At 43.1% G+C, this 15,296-nt stretch overlaps 1 protein-coding gene and 1 long non-coding RNA gene across 2 annotated transcripts in view; both read left to right on the top strand.

The window, feature by feature from the left end:
• Positions 1-10,922, top strand: part of fut8b (fucosyltransferase 8b (alpha (1,6) fucosyltransferase)) — a 54,071-nt gene extending 43,149 nt beyond the window's left edge. Inside the window, exons 5-10 of the mRNA XM_067241060.1 lie at positions 649-763; positions 2,806-3,043; positions 4,798-5,044; positions 6,878-7,054; positions 8,846-8,996; positions 9,328-10,922. Coding sequence (XP_067097161.1) covers positions 649-763; positions 2,806-3,043; positions 4,798-5,044; positions 6,878-7,054; positions 8,846-8,996; positions 9,328-9,666 — 1,267 coding nt within the window. The 3' untranslated portion in view covers positions 9,667-10,922. The remainder of the gene's footprint in view (positions 1-648; positions 764-2,805; positions 3,044-4,797; positions 5,045-6,877; positions 7,055-8,845; positions 8,997-9,327) is intronic.
• The window catches only part of LOC136947174 (uncharacterized), a 333,221-nt gene that overhangs the window by 315,856 nt on the left and 2,069 nt on the right, over positions 1-15,296 (top strand). The window lies entirely within an intron of this gene.

Genomic DNA, 15,296 nt, shown 5'->3' with positions numbered 1-15,296 from the left:
ACTTTTGTAAAGCTCTCTCTTGGAAGTCGCTTTGGAAAAAAGCATCTGCTAAATGAATAAATGTAAAATGTCTCAGTCATCTGAACATCTGCAAAGTATAAGTGGCTGTTTGGTTGGAAGAGTGTATGACTAATATGTGGATATTAGTCATACACTCTTCCAACCAAACAGCCACTTATACTTTGGCCAGCCACTTAATTATGGCCCACCATGGTGGGCCATAATTTTCTTATACCATACACAATAGAACAAAGGCAATCAGTAAAGTGCCTGGAAGTCTTTGGGAGTATGGTCATCATATGAAATCCTTTAATAGTTTGTTGAACGTGTCATTTTCCAGACAAATTCCAATTTTGCTAAATACAGATGCAGGACATAGTACACAGTCAGCCTACACAGTTATTGTGAAAGTCACAATAAATATCTTTCATCAAGCCACACCAAAGAATTTGCTGTTTACAAAGGAAAACTCTACTGAGTGTGTTTGTGTCTGTGCAGCTGGATTCTGGTGTCCCAGCTTGAGGATGTGACTGATTTGGGTCAAATAAATGTTTAATAAAATGAGCAATTGTTTATGAACTGTGACATTGATGTACATTCATGTATGACAAATAACTTAAGTTAAATATCTCTGTCTTTTTGGCCTAGGTCCATCATGACAGACTTGTACTACCTCAGCCAGGTTGATGGAGTGGGAGAGTGGAGAGAGAAGGAGGCCAAGGACCTCTCTCTTTTGGTCCAGAACAGAATTACCTACCTACAGGTAATGCTGAACCTGCTGTTCAGCCAACTGTCCACCATGACACACACACACACACACACACACACACAAATACCCAGGATGGTCGACACAAAGCTGGCAGCCCAGACATGTAACTGTACAGTCACACAAACATATACAGGTGCTGGCAGTCTTACACACACACATAGTGCACCTGTTATTTCCCAGAACCATAGGCAAGCATATTAACACACTGTGTACACTGCAATTTCTATTTTTTTTTTTACATAAACACACACAAATACTAACATGCATAAACACACACACACATGCATAAACACACACTTACACATGTAAATAAACACACCGAAAGAGAAAAACGTAGAAACAGAAACACAGAGAAAAACACACACACTGTCATGTCTTCTATCTAGTCTGTGTCGATACTTCCACCCAGGGAGGCCCCTGAGCGCCCTCTCCTCCCCAGCTCGAAGTGCCGGGCTGGCTGGGGCGGTGTGGGGCGGTGTAGTGTGGGGCTGGGTGGGGTGGTGCAGGGCTAGGCCCTGCAGCATTAATGAGCCTGTGTGTTTGATGAAGAGAGCCTAGTCAGTCTGGCTGGGCGGAGACAGCACCGCTAACAGCTGCTGTCACCACCGCTGAGGGATCACAGCTCCACCATCCACCATCAGTAATTCATCACATATACACACACACAGATACCCATGCACAAACACCCCATTACACACACACACACCCACACACACACACATGGATGTGCACGGCCGGGGACTCCACCCTCCACCTCCTCGAAAGCGGTAGCACTACCTAGCTCAGCCTGGCTTCACTCATCCCTATTGTAGCGGACTCTCTCTGTCTATCTCTCTCCCACAGTCTGTGAGCTGACAACACTGGCGCCTCACATTGTATCCATTAGTGGCATTTTACACTCAACAATTATTGTTTGCCAGTCACTTAGAATTAGATCACACTAACCGGTGTCCCATTGAGTGTAGGTTATCATTTGTGAGTCATTCCTAGCCTATGTCTTATGCATGTTTCGTATTCCAATAGGAATGATAGCCTCTGAAAGGCCTCTTAACCTACAGAGAAGTACTTAAAGGCAGCCTTTGTATTCCATTTACCCATAATGATCATTGAACTGTGCCTCTCATCTCGCTTCTACAAAATGCCAAACAAGCGGCTTCAAGCCAACATTAAACCAGAGTATCTCTCCTTTCCTACGCTATACTGTCTGTCAGTATCATTTAGTGATTTTTAGTTTTTGGCTCTCTTCTCTGGGGTCTGATATGTGGGTCTGAGACATGCTCTCAAGTCCCATTGTAAAGATGCCGCTGTACGTTATTAACGTGTAGATATCACAACATGGTACATACCTATGGGGCCAATACCGAAACTGGAGCAAGTTACTCAAAGGAAACATCCCTGTGGTTGTTTTTGCAGAGCTGACATCTGCTGAGGTTGTTCACATTTATTGAAATCCAGCAGTAATACGTTTGGAACATGAAGGTAGTGCTACTCGCAGCTCTGCTCTCTGAAGCTGGCTGTGAGCGTGACGGCGTCAGATGATGGCAGGCGGCCTGATTACTGTGAACTATCTACAGCTGTGACAGTCTAATGAGAAAAACACTCCCATCGCAGAGTAAATTGCTATTTAGGAAGATGTTTGGCTCTGATGCAGTGCATTTGTGGTGGCTTTTCTTTGCACCACTGCGCATCGTTTTACTACTCCTAAATGCAGCGTGACTGAGCTTTCACAGTCAAGATGAACTTTCTCTGATTTGGTACCATGCCCAGCCTTTGTCCCCCAATGTGAAGTGAAATACATTTTTCGTGAGGGAAAGACAGACATAGAGGAAGAGAAAGAGAGAGAAAAAAGATCGAGAGAGAGAAAGAGAGGCTTGTGATAATAGAAGAGATGTGTTATTACATGTCAGAGAGCAGACAGATACAATATTAAGGTAAAGTAATAACACAAACCAGCACATTTGACTTTTTCTCCCATCTTATTTCACCATCTCTATCATCTGTTCCCTACCTTCGTTGGCCTCTCCCTCTGCACCCAGAATCCGACAGACTGCAGCAAGGCCCGGAAGCTGGTATGTAACATTAATAAGGGGTGTGGCTACGGCTGCCAGCTGCACCATGTGGTCTACTGCTTCATGATCGCCTACGGCACGCAGCGAACGCTCATCTTGGAGTCTCACAACTGGCGCTACGCCACTGGGGGCTGGGAGACGGTCTTCCACCCCGTCAGCAACTCCTGCATAGATCGCACTGGAGCCACCACAGGACACTGGTCTGGTAGGTTTTGACCGTGCATCAGCCACATGCTGACCACTCAACCTGACTACGTAAGGTCCACATTCTGTGACTGTACAGTACATGGATCACACACTGACTAAATGGCGACCGCACGTTGGTCATGCACATGCACTCACTGATCAACCATAACTAAACTGGTGCATAACTAAATTCTGAACACACATTGGCCACACTTTTACCACACATACTTGTTGCAAGCATGGCGTCCTGCTGTAAAGACATTTCTCACCTGAGTACATCTCTCCCCCCAACACTTTTCATTAAGAAAATGTTATTTAACGATTATATCCTCAGTTATATCCTGTCCTACCAACATTTGAAAACGAACCTTCGCCCCAGGTAAACAGTGAGAAGTAATATGGCATGTGACCAACTTCTAGTGCAAGTGCAGACTGGATAAGATACACAAACCTTCAGGACCGAAATAGACTGGTTTGCAGGATCTTGGACCTTCCAGAACCTCTCAAATTCTTGCTTTCTATTGCTAATTTACTCCTGCCTCTTTTTTCAGTAACTTGTGAAACAAGTTTGGCTTGGACAGTATGTTCTCCATGTGGACTGTATGCGTATAAATGAGTAAATCAGACTAGCGGTCACTAGAGTGATTGGGCCCATTGCAAACTGGGAACTGCCCTCCTTTCTGCTCAGTAAATCTGAAGTAAAAGTTTTCAAGTTTCCAAACATCAGTTTATTCATGGCCGTTAGGGGGCAGAAAGTCTTTAGGACAGAGTCTTTGTCCTAATTAGGAAGAAAATGGAGTGTAGGGGGGGGGGGTACAGGACTTTTGTATGCCCACAGTTCCCCCTCTGCAATAAAACACAACCTGCCAATAATGTTACATAAGCAAAGAAAAGCTTGGGAATATTTTCTCTGATAAATATTTAATGCCTTTGCCAATTTATATTCAGCTCATGCTTGGGCATACACATGCACTCTCACATCCAGGCCCCTGTTTTTCAGTCATTTTTTTCATTTACTCTTTCCTTGAAAGACACTTTTAATGAGTAATTATTCAATTTGTCTGAAAAGGGGGTATGAAAGCTGTGTGTTTCTAGTATTAAGTGTGGCAATTAATCTTGTAGAGACCACTCAAGCCTACATACAGTCATGGGTTTTGCATCCAAAGACAAACATCCCAAAAATATATTGGTTCTAAGACTGGAAATGAGTGAAGGTTGCCTGCCAGACATATCCCTTCTGGTGAGATGAGATTAGCTGAAAGAGACAGTGGGAGGGAGAGGGTGAGTAGTGGAAGGAGAAAGAGAGATTGAATTAGAGGAAGTGTTGTGTGTGTATGGGTTTTTGTGTGTGTATGTGAAAGGTGCGTGTAGGAGTGTCTTTGCACTTGCCTTACTGAGGCTTTGCCCTATCTCCCAGGTGAGCATGGCTGGGAAATGCTATCAGGAGCCCAGAGAGAGTGACCTTCCTAATCAGGTCAGCTCAACCCTCGGCCTAGGGCCCCTGCCAGTCACAGGGCACCCTCTGGGGGCAGCTACCGCCAGCCCAGCATAGCAGAGACCGGCCTCACATTGGCCTTTGAAGGTCAGGCAAAGAACAGGCTGGCACACTGGAGACAGGGATATAGAGAGACATTTGGATTTATGTTTGGAAAGGACTAGGGATGAACTCCCTTCAAATTCTCCAGGCTTACCACTCTCTGTTTTTTCTCCTCAACACTTCTGTCTCCCTCCCTCTCCCCATATCTCCGTCCTCTCTCCCCCCCCCCCCACCAGGTGAGGCCCACGATAAGGATGTACAGGTAGTAGAGCTGCCCATCGTGGACAGTCTCCACCCCCGGCCTCCCTACCTACCCCTGGCCATCCCTGAGGACCTGGCCCAGCGACTCCATCGTCTCCACGGTGACCCTTCCGTCTGGTGGGTGTCTCAGTTTGTCAAGTACTTGGTCCGGCCCCAGGCCTGGCTGGAGGCAGAGATCCAACAGGCCACAGCCAAGCTGGGCTTCAGACATCCCATCATAGGGTAAGTGTCGCACATTCCTCTATTCCTTTCTTCTCTCTCTCTCTCTCTCTCTCTCTCTCTCTCTCTCTCTCTCTCTCTCTCTCTTTCTTTCTTTCTTTCTTTCTTTCTCTCTCGTAGTTTCTATTCTTTTCCTCCCTCCTGTCTTTCAGTATACTTTTACTCATCATTTTATTCTCAGTCTTAGTGTTATACTTCTTGGGCTTTCATTACTGCTGAAGCTACCTTTTTCTACATCAACTGACTTTCCTTCTCCCTTGTCTCCTCTGTGAGTCATGATCCTTTCTTTACCAATCCTTCTGCATGTGTTTTCATACAGCTCCAGGATCCATCCTCACCTGCTTTTGTCTTTGTACCCATTTGTTTTTATATTTCAATTTTCTATCTATCTCTGCCCTCCCCCCGCTCTCTTTCTTTCTCTCATTTCACTCATAATTATTCACTCTTCTCTACTTCTGTCTTTTGTATGTTTGCACCCTGCCAACACTCACTCTCATACATATTTTCCAAGTTCCCTTGCTCCCTCTTTTTATAAAAATCACTCTTTCTATGTGTGTCTGTCTCTCTCTCCCACCTCTCATCACCAGAGATCCCACAGAAAGATAGTGCTGGCTTTCCTGTTTCTCTGTGCACTGATGTTGCAAACAAAGTGCCTGAGCACTCTCTCTGCACAGCAGGGGGGAGTGGACTGGGGAGAGAGAAGAAGGGGTGGTGGAGGGGGGAGAGGAATAGTAGAGTAAGGAAAGGGGGAGTGGGAAGAGTTTGAGCTGACAGAGAGAGAGCATAGGGGGAAGGGGAGGCTATCTCTGAGGACACAGGGCCAGGCCAGGGTGGGTACTAATTGCCAAGCTTCCCCCTCCACCAGGGGAGGGGAAGTGGGAGAGTGGGGGAGGGGTATTTTTTACTCTGGACCTGAGACCCACGAACCAGAAGAAGCTAAAAGCAGCCATTACATCTAAGGGTAGCCTGCAGCCGAGCCTAGTGCCAGCTGGGAGAGAGCCAGGGCAGAGGGGAATGGAGGAGAGGATAGGAAAGGAGGGAAGGTAAGGATAAAGCTAGTAAGCACTGCTTTGTGTCCCTTTCTCCCTGGAACAGAGAATATATTGCAGGAATCACACATCACGCTTGAAATATCCAAAAGAGTGAGCCCCTGTATGAGAAGAGAGAAGAAAAGGGACAAGCTGAGAGTCCCCCATCAGATCAGATAGACAAAAATATAGGGAAAAGACAATGAAGAAGGAAAGACATTCTAATGAATTACCTCTCCTCCCTTATACTGGACTCTGTTAGGGTTTCATTTGCCAAGTAAATAAAGGTGTTTGTTGCTCCAGTGAGCATCCTGAAGACTGGTTGACTGATCTCTGGCCAAGTTTGGTAATTAGGCTCAGTCTATTTATTCTCCCTCTATTTCTACTTATTTTTGTACCCCCTCTCTTTCCCTCTTTCCACCCCAGTCTTTCTATCCTCTTTCCCTCTTTCTTACACATACATTCACCCCATCTCTGCTCTTCCTGGTCCTCCCCTCTTTCCCACATTCTCTTTTATACATTCTCACACAGAATCTATGAAGCTTCTTTTTGTGATAAGGCAGTTAAACAAAGGGATTTTTCAGTTGCACAAACATGTAGTGTTGTGTTGGTCTTTAGTTTCTTTATTCCCCCCCCCATCACATTGTGCCACTGGCATTCTTTCCATTTTCAATTGCGTTTTGGCTGGATGGGCATAAATGTTGACATATATATTTAACCGAAGTATCACACCAAAATGAAAATGTATGAGCAATCTTCTCTTTCTCACTCGTTTGTCTTGTTCTTTCTCTCCCTTATCTCTCTTTAGAGTGCATGTAAGGCGAACAGACAAGGTAGGGACAGAAGCAGCGTTCCACCCAATAGAGGAGTACATGGTTCACGTAGAGGAGCAGTTCCAGCACTTGGCTCGCCGCGTTCACGTGGACAAGAAGAGAGTCTACCTAGCAACAGACGACCCTTCACTGCTCCAAGAGGCCAAGAATAAGTGAGTGTGTGTGTTGTATTGTGTATACACCAAGCATGAATAACTACAGGTTGCTCTGCAGTATGTAGCAATTTTTTTGGGGTATTTCCCTTTTTTCAATCATGCATACTGGTTTACAGGATGATATTACCATAAAGAGCTTATGAAAAAACAGTCCATCCCCAGCCTCCTAGCTCCTTACCCAGCCTCCCTCCTAGCTCCTTACCCAGCCTCCTAGCTCCTTATCCAACCTCCCTCCTAGCTCCTTACCCAAACGCCCTCATACCTCTTTACCCTAGTAAAAAAAAACCCAGACAGACACACAGAGATTCCTGGCATTATTAGAGAAATACGCTACTGTGTACATGGATCTTTAAAAGCCCTATGTCCGCTGGGAGGCAGGTCAGCTACAAAACATCAATAACAGCAATAACCGTGGTGACAAATAAGGAGGTATTGTTAATGTATGTCTTTATGTCTAATTAAGAACCAGCTCACATATTTGCTCTTCAAAATGTACCGCCATGCACTACTACTTCTTTGCTGTTTCCTGTTTCCATCTTGCAGAGAATCTTATGAGGATCTTTTGTATATTGCCCCATGATTTCTGTTGGTATTGTACGCTAAGTATGTATACGCATACGTATAATGGCTCCTATGCTGCATTATTTTGGTGCATACTTTCTTCAGCCATTTCACGGAAAGATTCAAACCTGTCTCACGGACTCTCGCGACTATCGCAGATGTGTAAAGTATCTGTCTGCGAGGCTGGTTCAGCTAGAACCGAGGCTATTGGAGGGAGGATGGGGGACGTGCACAGATACATGACCTTCGTTTTGGCAGCCAAGTTGTTTCCAATACGATGTAGCCATGATGGAAGTCATTATGCCATAAATCTGGTAAATCTACAAAAAGCACTGAAGTACTGATGCTAAACTCTAACTCCCACACAGTCTACCTGTATTTATTGGTTAGTTTAGAGGTGTTTAGGGGTGTTGACAGCAAACAGGTCTAAGGCCGAATCCCAATACTCTGTCTTACCCCTACCCCTTACCCCTAGCCCTTAGTTTTGCAGTACTTCAGTGCTTTTTGTAGATTTACCAGATTTATGGCATAATGGCTTCCATTGCGCGTTCTTGTGAGAGTAAGTGGTGTCCCAATACTCTTTTTGAGCTAGGGGTAGGGGAAGAAGTATACAGTACACCCCTTAAAACCAAGTACGGTCAGGATGTTACTTGAAACCTAGGGGTATGTGAATACTGCGCTACCTGCAACAATGGCGGACAGATCCTCCAGAGAGTCCCATAAATGTAATATTTTCTGCTTAAATAATTGATAAAAAACTGATGACAGTCTTGTTGATATCAAACGAAATTCAAACGAATTTCGTTTGATATCAGTGCATAACACTACTTGCTTTGGAGACATCGATATACGAAACCGTAACCAAGTGGTGTCTCATTTCTTAGGTCTATGTAGCCCTTACCCCTCAGTTTCGAGACATAAGGGCTAGGAGTAAGGGGTAGGGGTAAGACAGAGTATTGGGATTCGGCCTTAAAGGAGGGTACTTCAGACAATATCCCTCCTAGTAACCTGGAAAGGTCAGTCATATGTCACAAATTTCTTGAAAGGTTTTTACCCACTAGGGGAAATAGAGACCACCACATAATAAAAAACAACTATTTTGGAAAGATTCGTCAGAATCAAGACCGGACAAATAGTTTAGCTTTGCATTCACCATGTCGCAAATGGTTTGTAAAAAAATATATTCTGGAGTTTTGTTACCTTTTCATACATGATGTTTTACTGCAGGTATCCGGACTATGAGTTCATCAGTGACAACTCCATCTCGTGGTCTGCTGGTCTACACAACCGCTACACAGAAAACTCCCTGAGAGGAGTCATCCTGGACATTCACTTCCTGTCCCAGACTGACTTCCTGGTCTGTACTTTCTCCTCACAGGTGGGTGCCCCTCCTCTACGTGACATCACATTCACCTTGATGAAATACATCAGTCAGTAGATGACCATACTGTTCTATATCAGAATCACAATCAGAAACAGCTTTATTCGCCAAGTAGGTTTGCACAAATAAGAAATGTACTATGGCAGAAAGGTGCATACAGTAAACATATAGTTTTAAATATTAAAAGTAAAAATTTAACAACAGTATCTAAATAATTCTAGCCAACAACAAGTGTATTTGTACTTGTGGTTCACAGTATGTGCTGCAAAAGTATGTACTATCCCTGTGGTCTACACTTCCGGTTAATTTATTCAACTCCCTGTCCTAGGTGTGTCGTGTGGCCTATGAGATCATGCAAACCCTCCATCCTGATGCCTCATCCTTCTTTCATTCGTTGGACGACATCTACTATTTTGGAGGTCAGAACGCCCACAACCAGATTGCCATCTACCCCCACCAGCCCCGCAACATGGAGGACATCCCCCTAGAGCCTGGCGACATCATTGGAGTAGCAGGCAACCACTGGGATGGCTACTCTAAGGGGGTCAACCGCAAACTGGGCCGCACTGGCCTCTACCCGTCCTACAAAGTGAGGGAGAAAATCGAGACCGTAAAATATCCCACGTACTCAGAGGCAGACAAGCTGCTCAACTCTCAAAGAAAGTAAAGAGGGAGCAATAAAGATAAAGACTCAGAACCAGAGATGAGGCTACATTATGTACTTGACAGAGAACATACTGTATGTTCTGAAACTGTGAGGAAGGAGAAAAGCTTGGACCTAAGGTTGAATAGGAAGCACTAAGGGACTGCGTGCGTACTCGCATGCGCGTGTGTGCGTGTATATCAGGTTCTGGAACCTTGCACCCACCATTACCTTGGCCCAATGCGCAAAGTTTGGTGATGTAGAGATGTAGAAATTAACATTGATTTCAAACAGAAAGAAAACAATTAAAGCTTTGTAATGGCCAAAACTCGCTCTCCCAAGGTGGACTGGGAACAGAGACTAGAAACCTGCAGTGAGCACTGGATCGATAGCTGAAAAACAATTATGAACTGGGAGAAGAAAAAAGGATTTCATTTTTATTTAATTATTTTTGGTGTTTTTGATTCTAATCTTGCCTTTTTCTTTATTGTTTTATTGAATGTACTGTATCCTCCTCTTTGCCATGCTCACTGCTTTCATTCCTTATTCCACCCAGACTCACTGTCCCTTATCTTGTCTTATGTGTAATTAATTGTTTACTACCATACTGTGCTTTTAAAACTTATTTTTAATTGTCTTAGTTTCATATCTTGTCTCATGTGCAATTAATTGTTTACTACCATACTGTGCTTTTAAAACTTATTTTTAATTGTCTTAGTTTCGTATGAGGGGCTTGTGCATTGTAAACTGTAGGATATGTGTGTATGTAAGATACCATTCTAAATGTGTCTGTGTGAATGAGTGTGATTTATAAGGCTAAGACATGGTGCCTGTCATTTACGGTGAGGTGTGTTATGGCCACTGGTCTGAATGGTGTTGTTGTACACACAATGAGACTGGTGGTGCCAGTTGGACCGTCCTCTGCAGGCACTTAGAATTGTGAGTTTAGTCATCAATGGTCAATTGTAGCATACAATGGTGAATTACAATGGGGGGCTGCAAAGAGCTAATGGTGCACAAGAGCCCTTTAAAGGCACACCAAACAAAGCACTCCACTGAGCTTATGTCCTTTTGACATATTCTATTCTGTCCATATGTTTGTTGGTTGTTTTTTTTTACTTTTAACATTGTGAGGAAAAAAAGAGATGCCGATGTTGAAGTTGATAATGCCATGTCCTAACATATTTTAGTCCATCAATCACAGACATTTTTCTTAACTTCTGTTCCTGGGCATTGTCTTTGATAACCACAAATTGAATAAACTTGAGAAGCCAAGACAACACTGGTGTCTATCCCATCCCTGCACCTTCTGACCTCATACTGTACCTGACTCCAGCTGCACTCTAAAAAGGATATATTCAAAACATATATACAGTTAGGTCCATAAGTATTTGGACATTGACACAATTTATCATTTTGGCTCTGTATACCACCACAATGGATTTGAAATGAAACAATCAAGATGTGCTTTAAGTGCAGACTTTCAGCTTTAATTTCAGGGTATTTACATCCAAATCAGGTGAACGGTGTAGGAATTACAACACATTTTATATGTGGCCCCCCCCTTTTTAAGGGAACAAAAATAATTGGACAAACTAACATAATCATAAATCTAATTGTCACTTTTAATACTTGGTTGCAAATCCTTTGCAGTCAATGACAGCCTGAAGTCTGGAACCCATAGACATCACCAGATGCTGGGTTTCGTCCCTGGTGATGCTCTGCCAGGCCTCTACTGCAACTGTCTTCAGTTCCTGCTTGTTCTTGGGGCATTTTCCCTTCAGTTTTGTCTTTAGCAAGTGAAATGCATGCTCAATTGGATTTAGGTCAGGTGATTGACTTAGCCATTGCAGAACATTCCACTTCTTTGCCTTAAAAAACTCTTTGGTTGCTTTCGCAGTATGCTTCGGGTCATTGTCCATCTGCACTGTGAAGCGCCGTCCTATGAGTTCTGAAGCATTTGGCTGAATCTGAGCAGATAATATTGCCCGAAACACTTCAGAATTCATCCTACTGCTTTTGTCAGCAGTCACATCATCGATAAATACAAGGGAACCAGTTCCATTGGCAGCCGTACATGCCCACGCCATAACACTACCTCCACCATGCTTCACTGATGAGGTGGTATGCTTTGGATCATGAGCAGTTCCTTCCCTTCTCCATACTCTTCTCTTCCCATCATTCTGGTACAAGTTGATCTTGGTCTCATCTGTCCATAGGATGTTGTTCCAGAACTGTACAGGCTCTTTTAGATGTTTTTTGGCAAACTCTAATCTGGTCTTCCTGTTTTTGAGACTCACCTATGGTTTACATCTTGTGGTGAACCCTCTGTATTTACTCTGGTGAAGTCTTCTCTTAATTGTTGACTTTGACACAGATACGCCTACCTCCTGGAGAGTGTTCTTGATCTGGTCAACTGTTGTGAAGGGGTTTTTCTTCACCAGAGAAAGAATTCTTCTGTCATCCACCACAGTTGTTTTCCGTGGTCTTCCGGGTCTTTTGGTGTTGCTGAGCTCACCAGTGCGTTCTTTCTTTTTAAGAATGTACCAAACAGTTGATTTGGCCACACCTAATGTTTTTGCTATCTCTCTGATAGGTTTGTTTTGATTTTTCAGCCTAACGATGGCTTGCTTCACTGATGGTGACAGCTCTTTGGACTTCATATTGAGAGTTGACAGCAACAGATTCCAAACACAAATACCATACTTGAAATGAACTCTAGACCTGTTATCTGCTCCTTGTCAATGAAATAACGAACTCCCTTTATGAGGGAATAACATACACCTGGCCATGGAACAGCTGAGCAGCCAATTGTCCAATTACTTTTGGTCCCTTAAAAAGGGGGGGGGGGCACATATAAAATGTATTGTAATTCCTACACCGTTCACCTGATTTGGATGTAAATACCCTGAAATTAAAGCTGAAAGTCTGCACTTAAAGCACATCTTTATTGTTTCATTTCAAATCCATTGTGGTGGTATACAGAGCCAAAATGATGAAAATTGTGTCAATGTCCAAATACTTTTGGACCTAACTGTATATTTACATTTAGTCATTTTTTTTAGTTCATCACTCTCATCTAATGTAAATAAAGTTGAGTCAGGAAACCGCCTCATCTCATTCATTATTTTGTCTAACTTTTTTCTCTTCAATTTATTGATATCCTTTTTATGGGTTAGACATTTCTCTGCTCTCTGCTGTTCATCCAAAACTCATGCTGGGAAACAGTTTCCTAATCTGAGATTGTGCTGCCTAACTCCAGTACTCTACTTTAAAAAAAAATCAACCATTTATTAAGTCTTCTTCTCCTAGGGCTTTTTTCATAGGCCCCTCCTTGCTTACCCAGCTGTGGGTGGGTGCTGCAATACATGCCTCCCTTTAATTTCATGACTGATCTGCATGCGTCATTGGACAGCTACAAGATAAAAGCACAGTACTAGAGGAGTTTGGGATGTGCTGGACAGGAAAGTGGTTTTATTGCTTTCCCCTCCCTGACAAGCACACAGAGATGCACTGACACACACATTATTTCACACACAAACACAATCTCTCACTGTCTCACTCTTTCCCCCTCTCTCTCTCTGACTCTTAAAGACACATACTGTCACACACATACAATGTCACACACACAAACACACACAGCCCAGAGCAGTTCAGTGAACATCTCTTATTCACTGGGTAAGAGTGCCTCATGGGCTTTATAAATGTACAACTTAACTGGAGGGCACTTTAATTAAAATACACTCTGTGCTGTCACAGTGCCTTGTACCAGTCATTTAAGAGAGACAGTTCAGTTAATTATTCTGTTAATTGGCCAGTGTTCCCCTGTGGAGGGCATTCTGGTTTTTAACTGACCAATGTGCTGTCTTTATTTGCAGTCTAATTGTTAATGCAGAGAAAGAACATAGAAATGTGTAGGTCCCTTTGTGAGGGTACGACTTTGACAGAGTCAATTCCTGAGGCAAACTAACATGATAAAATTGTCTGATTTAGGTCCTGGATGGTTGTGCCTAGCCCCTGTGATAACAATGTCAACAAAAAATCCTGTACTTTTTCTCTGCCATGAACTTTGTTCTAGGACCTGGGGCCGAGGTACCAGGAAATAGGATATGGGCCGACAAGTCACAAAGAATGTAGGTTGCATGAAAAATAAAATATGACACTGTGTGGAAGTCAATCTTGTAAGGGGCACCTGAAATCATTATGATCCCCCAATGGGAAATAGAGTATAAACATGTATGTGTGTATGTGTGTTTATGTCTGTGTGTGTGTGTGCTGTGCCCTAAGCCTCCGTCTCAGAATTCTGTTACTGCAATAGAAGTAGGTGTACAACGGACCAGATGTGTCCCAGATCAAAGCCCACAGGGATGACTGACACAGGTACTTGGGTGTGACATACAGACTCAGATCTTCATACTTTAGGGCAAATGGATTGGCAGGTGTCCTGCTATGTTTGTGTGTGTGTCAGAAAGAGAGAGATGGGTGCGGGGTGTATGTGGGTGGGTGGGAGAATAACTGTCTGTGTTTGCAGTATGCTTCTATCTTTTCAGTAGCCCTTAAACCCTCCCCCACCTCTCCTATCTTGGCACTGATGCAGGACAAATGGAGCCTGTGAAAGGTACATCACTGCCCAGCAGAGCACAGTCATTTTGTTTGGCACATATACTGAAATTATCTTAGGAGCACATCAAATAAATCAATGACTTTGTTGAGTGCAGAGGCAGAGTTGGAAAGACAGAAAGAAGTGGCAGAGAGAGCAAAAAAGGGGACAGCGAGAGAAAGCTGGCTTTCCCCCAAAATTAAGAAAATGTATCCTAAGCATCTGTGAAATGGCCAGATATGTTGATACTCTTTTGCAAATTAGTAAGAGAATTACATTTCGGACACAATTTTGTTATTTTGCAACTGATGAGGGGAAATGACGTTGCGTAAACAATTTCCATATATTATACCATTCATATATTATATTATAATAAATAAATTAAGTTATAATGTTTTTGTCTTTAAGGAAGTGTGCCTTTTTTATCGTTCAGATCGCACTTTTGTCGAATTGCTTGTGTGACACTTGATTGCTACCACTTTGGTTATGTTGCATTGTAGGAAATTTGGAATCAACTCCAGTGTATCAATTCTGCCAACGGCATTCGGAAACAACATCAATATGTAGCATCAATATGGTGCACTAGGGAATACACATATTGACAAACAGCATGTTCTGGGTTATGGTTGAATACATGGAATTAGGGTTAGTGTTACACACAAACAAACTGAACATGTACCTGCAAAAACCTAACTTATACTTGCACATGCACATAGTGTACCAAATGGAAGAACAACAGAACTTGGATAAGTAACAATGCTTTATGGCTGCAGCTGGATACCTTTCAAAACAACAGAATAATCTGCCTACACCCTTTGTCTTTTCACAAGATGTGGCTAACTAGCTAAAACTATTTTACAGTAAGTTCTATAGCTAACCTACAGTATTGACATTCACCAATGTACAGGCAAACTAGCTTTCCTAGATCTGCAATATGTAGTAGCAAAATGTAAACCATTCCACCGATTTCTGTTCATTGAGATAAGACATGGCAAACTAATTCACAGCTTCAAGTCTATTGAGGGTTGTTTACAACCTGTTTGTGGGGTTAAGA

The sequence above is a fragment of the Osmerus mordax genome, chromosome 8, assembly GCF_038355195.1.
Source record: "Osmerus mordax isolate fOsmMor3 chromosome 8, fOsmMor3.pri, whole genome shotgun sequence".
Classification (NCBI taxonomy): domain Eukaryota; kingdom Metazoa; phylum Chordata; class Actinopteri; order Osmeriformes; family Osmeridae; genus Osmerus; species Osmerus mordax.
Note: the sequence above shows the minus strand (reverse complement) of the source record. Positions and strands in the feature narration are given on the sequence as shown.